The 10,241-nt window shown below is 37.1% G+C and overlaps 1 protein-coding gene across 1 annotated transcript in view; it reads right to left on the reverse strand.

The window, feature by feature from the left end:
• CEP83 (centrosomal protein 83) overlaps window positions 1-10,241 on the reverse strand; it is a 116,883-nt gene that overhangs the window by 19,388 nt on the left and 87,254 nt on the right. The window contains exon 11 of the mRNA XM_042781689.1: window positions 411-486. Coding sequence (XP_042637623.1) covers window positions 411-486 — 76 coding nt within the window. The remainder of the gene's footprint in view (window positions 1-410; window positions 487-10,241) is intronic.

The raw sequence follows: 10,241 nt of genomic DNA on the forward strand, positions 1-10,241 counted from the left end.
AACGAAAACAACTTCCTTCCAAAAATACAATTCTTTGATTTCATGGAGATATATTAAGAAATATCTCATGGATAAGAAATGTAAAGTCACAGGTCAATCACACAAGTAACTTAAAACCTGAATGCCATTATCAAACTATTTTTTAAACTCAGACTATCAAAATACTATCCTTTAAACTCTTTATAGGCTGCAGCATATAAGTATCTTTAAAAAAACAACACTTGGCCAAAGAAGCTTACTAAACTAATGCTTAAAGAGATTTAAACATTTTATCTTAACACATAAACCTTATCAACAAATTATCAATTGTGATTGCAAAATTATATGCAAAATTCAAATAAAGATGTAAAACAAAGATCTTTAAACAAGAACTTTTAAAAGTAAAAGCTAAATAGCTGCTGAAAGCATACCTGTTTTAGGTCAGAATTTTCATTTTTTTCTTTCTCTGCCTTTTCAATATTCACAAATTGCTGTTGAAGTTTTAACCTAAAAAGGATAACACAAAAAAGACATTATTATGAATCTATAGTTCATTTAATTCACTGAATCAGGCAACTATCTTACTGTGTGCTTCCCTGACACCAGGCACCGTACTATGCAAAGTGGCAAATACAGTAAGATTCAGACTTCAAGCAGCTAAGTTGTATTCACATATATCTGTAATAAAACATAAACTATTGCTTTTGCTGTAAGAAAATTTACAAACTATGAGCATCTAGAGGATGAGAAATCAAGCCTGTCTAAAGGGACAAGAGACTATTATATGAAGATAAAAATCTGATGGGTAGGATTTTCATAAACATAGGGGACAACCTGAACTCAGTGAAAAAGTGCAGAGTGGATTGCTGAGGTTTCAGAAAGCAGTCCAGGTCAGAAGTCATTTTATATCCATACAATATTTCAAAACTTATAAAATGCTTTCACAAACACCGGGACTTCACTTTCATTCTACTAGGCTATGAGCTTCTTAATGATAGGGATCATGCTCAACTTCGTGTCCTCAGCCTACCCTGATGCCTACAGTTTAACAGCCATTTAATTAGGATTAACCACTTGAATTGTATTAATTCCTTGTAATAATACTGTGAAAATAAGCAGAGCAATCTTCATTATTCTGAGTTTACAGGTGATCATCACATAGCCACCAAGCAGCCAAATCAAGACAAGACCCAGGTCTTCTAACACTCAAGTAAGTGTATCCCTGCACCACCTCATTATGCTATAAGTTTACTGATTTTAAATACAGGATTTCTTTTTTTTTTAAATTGTGATATGGGTGAAAGTTACAGAGCAAATTCATTTTCCATACAACAGTTCATATACATTTTCTTTCATGTCATTGACTACAATCTCCATAATGTAAAAGCTCTCTTCCCATTTCCTCCCTCTGGCTACCTCTTCCCTGTGTCCTTCTTTCCTATGCATTCCTGCCTTTTGAGCTATCTCCCTGTGCCAATACTGCCCTTCTGGTTTCCCATGGTTGATTGTTCCAAGGAGTGCACCTACTTGGTGTAAATGTTCACCTTGTTTGCTTACCTATTGTTTGGCTAGAAGCCATGGCAGTGAGTTCAATTCCAGGCCTGGAGGGTCCCTAGGGGCTATAGTCTTGGGGGTTTCACCGTGTCTATCAGACCAGTAATTAAATTCAGGATTTTAAAGTATCTAGTACAGGACACCATACATTCTTTAATGTAATTTATAAGCTTTTCATCCTGAAGACGAATGAACACTTACACAATTGTGACCTCTTGAAAGGGAATAATACATCATCAGCCGAAGCCTGAAAAAGCAAAGCATCTCTGCAGACCAAATGACTAAGCTCATGAGAAAGAGTTCATACTAATTAGGTTTGGCAGGAATGGCTCCTCAAACTCCCCCTTTCTGAAATCCCTCCAACACTTATCTCAAATATAATTAATTTGGCACTTATTATTTATCTTTTGGTATTATTAATATGTCTTATCTGCCCAATTAGGAGCTCTGGTAGTACAATGGTTAAAGCAAAAGGTCAGTGGTTTTAACCCACTAGCTGCTCCATGGGAGAAAAGTGAGGCAGTTTGCTTCCATAAAGATTTACAGCCTTGGAAACTCTAGGGGACAGTTCTACTCTGTCCTGTAGGGTTGCTATGAGTCTATGGCATGGATTTTTTAAATTTATCTGCCCAATTAGAATGTGTGTTTATTGAGATCATGACACTCCTAGGGCATAGGCCTGTGCTTTCAACACAATAAAAATTTAATAAATATTTGTTGATGGACTGAATGAACCAAGCCAAATCCTAGATTTAGACATTTAAATATGTAAGATAACTGGACAATATGATATGAAAGAAAACAGAAGATGAGATCACATTGCTTCCTGACATATCTGTATTTACATACCAGAAACAATGGCTCTAAAAGAAGAGGGCCAGACATGTTCTGCCTCTTGTTCCATTGTCAGTACCAGTCATCACACTTTTATTTCATAATTCTAGCTATATTAACACTCTCTCAAACTTCTGTGCATTTCTTCCACTAAATGATTATCGATATTATTTACCTTGGTGCTTTTAGATTACTGAGTTAATAAAGGTTTCTTTCTACAAAATCACAAAGATGAAGATAGAGAACATTGTGGGTTCTACCTCAGATCAAGAGTTAAAAAAGCTAGGGCCCCAGTACCGTATTTTTACATGAATAATATGCCCACGGTATGTTTTCTGTACTACACAACCCCCCATATGTTATTTCATAAGCACACTATGCCATTATTTTTTAACATGTTTCTAACTTCAATTTCAAGGTATTTTTTTTTCCTTTCATATGCATTTAATGTTAAATTTTTGTCTTGGTGCCTGTTGGCACAGAGGTTTGGTTCCCCACAGCAGCCCCTTACCAGCCTTCCAAGAAGTTTTAAAACAGCTCCTCTCCTGGCAGGATTCCTTCTACACTTTCTTCAATGCAGGAAGAAATAATTTATTCTATACCAGAAATAGTCCATGATATAGTGGCCAGCCCCAGCCAAGGATGCACACGGATCTGCGGTAAGCCAGGTCACAGAGGCCACTCAGGCAAGCAAGGCTAGTGTCCCACAGCTGCACACATTCCACCCTGCCACCTGCCTGGCCAGTTGCTGCATGTGAGTCATATGAATCTCCCACCTGTATAGACACAGCAGGGCAGGGTTGAAAGCCATGGGTGTAGAGGGGTCACAACTGGCAGCCCAAGGGCTCCTTCAGTATGGATCTCTCAATACTCCTCGTGAAAGACTTTGCAGTGTGCAAGGGCTCACTGCATGTGAATGAGCTGAACTCATCTATTAAAATAAAAAAGATCTCCAATTTGTCTCACAAATATCCAACTATAAGTTGTATACAAGAGACACATTTTAAAAACAAAAAGATTTAGAAAAGCTAAAAATAAGGGGTTAAACAAGGCATATCAGGCACACAGAAAAAATAAGGGTACTAATGATACCAGACAATGTAGAATTTAAGCCAAAAAAATTCATGTATCCAAAAAAAAAAAAACGTATTTTCCAATGCTAAAAGCCACAGCTCACAATTAAGCTACCTAAGGTTCCTGGGCAATGCAATCAGTTTGTGTTAGATTACTAACCTAAAAGGTGGTGGTTCAAAACTACCCAGTGATGCTTTGGAACAAAGGCCTAGATAATTTGCTTCTGTATAGATTACAGCCAAGAAAATGCAATGGAATAGTTCTACACACATTGGGTCACCATGAATTTAAAACTGACTCATGAATTTGAATGCGTTTCCTTTGGATTTAGTTATGAATATCTATACACTAACAACAATCATTTTTAAAAAGTAAAAACAACAGTAATGCAAGGAGTCAGAGATTGAAACACAATGGAGAACAGCTAAAGCAAAAGGAAGAACTGTTGAAATATAAGACCTGAACAGAAGATCCCAAAGGGTAGCTTGAGAAGATAAAGTAAAGTAATATAATGAAATGTGCAAAGACCTAGAGTTAGAAAACCGAAAGGAAAGAACATGCTTGGCATTTCTCAAGTCAAAAGAACAGAGAAAAAATTCAAACCTCAAATTCCAATACTGGATTCTATGAGAAAAATACTGAATTATGCAGGAAGCATCAAAAGAACATGGAAGGAATACACAAAATCACCATACCAAAACGAACTGGTCAATGTTCAACTATTTCAGGAGGTAGCACATGATCAAGAACCAAGGGTACTGAAGGAAGAAGTCCAGGCTACACTGAAGAAACTGGCAAAAAACAATGCCTCACGAACTGACAGAACACCCATTGAGATGTTTCAACAAAGAGATGCAGCTCATGAGGCACTTACTTACTTGTCTATGTGAGGAAATTTGAAAGACAGATACCAATTGGAAAAGAACCATATTTGTGCCCATTCCAAAGAAAGGGGATCCAACAGAATGTGGAGATTATTGAATATCATTAATATCACATGTAAGTAAAATTCTGTTGAAGATAATTCAAAAAAGGCTGCAGCAGTATGTTGACAGGGAACTTCAAGAAATGCAAGCGGGATTCAGAAAAGGACGTGGAATAAGGGATATCATTGCTGATGTCCAATACATGGTTTAAAACCAGGAAGGAAGTACATCAGGGTTGTATCCTTTCACCATACTTATTCAATATGTATGCTGAGCAAATAATCCAAGAAACTGGACTATATGAAGAAGGACGTGGCATCAGAATTGGAGGAAGACTCATTAACAACCTCCAATATGCAGACGACACAACCTTGCTTGCTGAAAGTGAAGACTTGAAGCATTAATTGATGAAGATTAAAGACTACAATCTGCAGTATGGATTTCACCTCAACATAAAGTAAATGGAATCCTCACAACTGGACCAATAAGCAGCATCACAAGAAATGGAGAAAAGATTAAAGCAGTCAAAGATTTCATATCACTTGATTCCACATCAACAACAATGGATGCAGCAGTCGAGAAATCAGACGACATATTGCACTGAGGAAGTATGCTACAAAAGATCTGTTTAAAGTGCTGAAGAGCAAAGATGTCTCTTTGAAGCCTAAGGTCCACCTGACCTAAGATATGGTACTTTCAATCACCTCACACACATGTGAAAGCTGGACAGTGAATATGGAAGACCGAAGAAGAGTTAAGGCTTTTGAGTTGAGGTGTTGGGGAAGAATACTGAAAGTACCATGGACTGCCACAAGAACTAAAAGATCTGTCCTGGAAGACGTACAGCCAGAATGCTCCTTGGAAGCGAGAATGGCCAGACTTCATCTTACCTACTTTGGTCATGTTGTCAGAAGGGACCATGCCCTAGAGAAGGACATCATGTTTGGTAAAGTGGAGGGTCAGTGAAAAATGGGAAGGCCCTCAATGAGATGGAATGACACAGTGGCTGCAATGATGGACTCAGGAATAGCTAGAATTGTGAGCCTGGTGCAGGACTGGGCAGTGTTTCATTCCGTTAGACAAGGGTTATTATGAGTTGGAGCCTACTTGATGGCACCTAACAACAACAACTTTGTTCATGCTGTCAGAAGGGACCAGTCTGTGGAGAAGCATATGATGTGTGGTAAAGTAGAGGGTCGGAGAAAAAGGACAAGACTTTCAATGACAGTGGCTGCAATGATAGGCTCAAGCATAGCAAGGATTGTGAGTACGGTGCAGGACAGGACAGTGTTTCATTCCCTTGTACACAGGATTGCTATGAGCTGGAATCAACTCAACAGCACCTAGCAACAACAAGAAACATAAGAATAGACTTTAATATATCACTTTTTCCACAAGACAGACCATGTAGACAAAAAATAAGTAAGTATACAGAAAACCTAAACATCGGTTACATCTTAGGATGTATATATTGAACTTTACGCTCTTCTAATTGAGTGCTTTCTTCTCAAGTGCTTATGTAATATTCACAAAAATTGATCACATATTATAGGAGTGAGACTAAGGTGAATCAAGATAGGTGCCCAGGATGAAAAATTAAGAAGACACTCACTTGAAGGCTCCTCTAACTGCAGGTTTGGCACATAAGAGTGAGTACCTCCTTACACTTTGCACCCTGGACACCTTGCTTGCCTCATTCTAGTTCTGGCCTTGATATATTGTCACAAATAAAATGTCAGTGTGCTCTATATTAGAAGTCACACAAACAACACTGTCAAATAATAATGCAATAAAACTAGAAATAATAAACAAAATAAAAAACAAAAAGACCTTTCTACCTGGAAATTCAAAAACTTAACAAACAATTCTTGGTTGACAAGAAAAACACAAATTAAATTCCAGGATAACTAAGAAATAATGATCATGAAAACACTACATATCAGAATATATGGAATACATTTAAAGCAGTGATCAGAAAGTTCTTAGCACTAAACATGTTTATTAATTAAAATGAAAGGAAGAACATGAATTAAATTCCCAAATCAAAAAACAATAACAAAATGAATAAAGTAAATCAAGAGAAAACATAAGGCATACAACATGATCTTTAAAAACTCTAAGGACTTCTCAAAATAGCTATTATAAAATAATACATGAATTCATAAGCAAGGTAACAGGATTCAAAGTCAATATATAAAAAAAAAAACCTAAACCAAACTCACTGCCATCAAGTCAATTTGACTCATAGTGACCTCTCCTTGGGTTTCTGAGGCAGTATCTCTATGGAAGTAGATTGCCCAATCTTCCTTCCAAGGAGTGGCTGGTGGGTTAGAACTGCTAGCCTTCTGGTTAGCAGTCAAATGCCTTAGGCACTACACCACCAGAGCTCTTCAATATATAAAAAGCAATGGTATTTCTATATGCTAACAAGGAACAATTAGAAAGTGGAATTAAAAAAAAAAAAATCTATTCATAAAAGTGCTTCAGTATATAATTTAACAAAAGATGAGCATACCATATACAATGAAAACCACAAATCACTGATCAAAAAAATTAAATAAGGACTAAATAAATGGAAAGATATGCCATATTCTTGGACTGTATGACTCAATATTGTTAAGATGACAATTCTCCTGAAACTGTCATACTAATTCAATGTAACACCAATCAACATTTTACAAAGCTTTCCTGAAAAAAGTGACAAGCTGATTTTAAAATTTAGGTGAGGAGGTAAAGGACCTAGAAGAACCAAAACAATCCTAAGAAGAAGGCAGGACTCATACCACCTGAATCAAACTCACTATAATAAAGCTACAGTAATTAAGACAGCATAGTATTGGTATTGAGACAGACATATGGCTCAGAGGAATACAATACAGAAATACCAAAAAAAAAAAAAAACCTCATTGTCGTCGAGTTGGAACTCACAGCAACCCCTCCTTGGGTTTCCGAGGTGGTATCACTACGGAAGTAGTTTGCCCAACCTTCCTTCCAGAAATATAGAAATAGATCTACGTTTATACGCTTATAAGGTCAACTGATTTTAAAAAAAAACACACCAAGATTATTCAGTGGGGAAAAAGACAGTCTTCAAAAGGTGGTGCTAGAACAACTGAATATCTATTGTTGTTGTTGTTGTTATGTGCCGTCAAGTTGGACCCAATTCATAATGACCCCTCCTTGGGTTTCCAAGGCAGTATCACTACGGAAGTAGATTGCCCCATCTTCCTTTCGAGGAGTGGGTGGTGGATTCGAACCTCCAGCCTTCTGGTTAGCAGTCAAGTGCCTCAGGCACTATGCTACCAGAGCTCCCATTGAATATCTATAGAAGGGGAGAATAATGTCCATCATTACTTCACAAAAATTTAACATGAATTGGATCATAAAGCTACATGTAAGAACTAAAACATTAAAAAAAAAAGTGAAAATCTTTGAGACACAAAGTTAGACAAAAATGATGTTAAACAGGACACAAAAAGCACAAACTAGAAAAATATTGATAAAAGTGATTTAGTGAAAATAAAAAACATTTGCTCTTTGATAGAGACAACTAAGTAAATAAAAAGGTAACCCACACAGACTGGAAAAAAATAAATCTGTGAAAGAGCTTCCATGCAGAGCACACAAACTCTAGAAGATAAACTTCCCAATTGAAAAAAAAATTAGCAAAACATATGAACAAAAACACTTCAGAAGAGTGAAGTGGCCTAGAAGTACATGAAAAGATGTTCAACATCACTAGTCATCAGGGATAATCAAATTAAGACCACACAATAAACATATCACTACAGATCCATTTAACTTATAAAGATTGATAATAACAAGGGTCAATAAGGATATGGAGCAACTGGAACTCTTATTGCTAGTGGGAATGAAAAATAGTATGACCACATTGGAAAGCAGTATTGCTGTATATTATAAATTTAAAAATACACTGAGTCAGCAATCCCATTCCAGTATTTAACCAAAAGAAATAAAAACATATGTCCACACAAAGACCTGTATATGAAAGTTCATAATCAGAATTATTCTTAATAGCCCCAAACTGAAGTTATCCAAATACTTGTCCATCAAAAAACTCTGGAAAAGCCAGTGGGTATTCTCTCATCCAGAGCAAAGAAGAATGAAGAAAATCAAAGATTCAAGTAAACAATTTGTCCAAGTAACTGGTATACCATATGTTCCTCAGTGTATATGACTATGAGACCAGAAGAACTAGATGGTGCCTGGCTACTACTATCAACCACTCAGAGGGGGATTTATGTAGGAGATCCTGGACAGAGAGGGAGAACAATGTGGAACAAAACTCAAAATCATTTGGGGAGGGGGGGGGACCAGGTTTGCTGGTCTGATACAGCCTGATGGAACCCCTGAGACTATGGCCCCTAGCTAGCTGCCCTTCACATCCAGAACTGAACCCACTCTTGTAGCTTCCAGCCAAACAAAAGATAGGCATATGAGGTGAACATTTAACTGAGGTAGATACACTCCTTGGAGAAAACAATCATGGGACAATAGGAGGGTTGTGGATGTACAGGGAGACAGCTCAGGGGACAGGAGTGCATGGAGGGAAGGACACAGGGAAGAGGTAACTATGGGGAGGAAGTGGGAGGGGAGCTGTTACGTTGTAGTAAATTGTAGTCAGTGTCATGAGACAAAGTGTATGTGAGCTGCTGTATGGAAAGTGAATCTGCTCTGTAAACTTTCACCCAAATCACAATTATATATATAATATATATCATAATTATATATATAATTTGCCCCCTGACATCTTATGGATCAGCAACTTTTAAAAAGGTGGAAAAGCAAATTGTGTTATATCTGTACAATGAAATCTTATTATCCAGCTTTAAAAAGGAATGAACTACTGATACATGCAACAACATGGATAAATTAGTCATTGCTTAAGACTGTGGAATGAAGGAAAGAGTAACTACAGAAAGACTTGGAGCCAACCACACACAAAAATGACCAGAATTACTGGCTGGATAGAGTCTGGTGGAACCCCTGAGACTATGGCCCCAGGCTACCCTTTGGACCTAGAAATGGACTCACTCCCATGGATTGGCTCTCAGCCCAATAGCAGAAAGACCCACATGCAGAACACCTACCAGGGGAAATGCATGCACCTACTTTAGTGAGATGCACCCCTTAGAGCAATCAGCCATGAGGCACCAGAGGGGCAGCATTCACATAGAGGGAAAGCTGGACAGACAGCAATGCATAGGTAAGAAGGGCACAGGGAAGTGGTAGTCTTAGGGATGAGAGGGGAGCAAAGTTTGTTATGGTTGTTTATGGTAATTGGGGCATGAAATCAAATGTGCACAAACTACTAAATGTAAAACAAATTTGCTTTTATAGTGATGGAACTAATATTTTGATTATAGTGATGGTGACACAACTGTACCAAATTACCAAAATTCATCAAGCTATATATAACTTAAATGGGCAGATTTTATTTCATATAAATTAAACATCAAATCAATAAAGCTAAAAAATAAAAACATTTTTTAACAAAAAAGACATGTAAGTAAAGACAAAAGCAGAATTTTCAGGTAGAAATGAAGTACAAAATAAGGAAACAGTTGATCAATTAATAAATCAAAATTCTAGTTTTAAAAACAAATAAACAAACCACTAGCAAATTTATTCAAGAACGAGAGGAAGAGGACTTCCCAGCAAGATAGTGGAATAGGCAGAAGACAAGATAGACCTACAACAAAGAACTGAGAAACCAGTTGAAACAGATTCTGATGATAATCCTGGTATGCTGAGCTTCAAATAGAAAGATTAAAAAGTGGATTAAATACTAACTACAGAAGAAACTGGGAGCTCTGGTAGCACAGTGGCTAAGACACTTGCCTGCTAACCAGA

This window comes from Orycteropus afer, unplaced genomic scaffold (genome assembly GCF_000298275.1).
Source record: "Orycteropus afer afer isolate SDZICR_OR568_19922 unplaced genomic scaffold, OryAfe1.0 scaffold00151, whole genome shotgun sequence".
NCBI lineage: Eukaryota > Metazoa > Chordata > Mammalia > Tubulidentata > Orycteropodidae > Orycteropus > Orycteropus afer.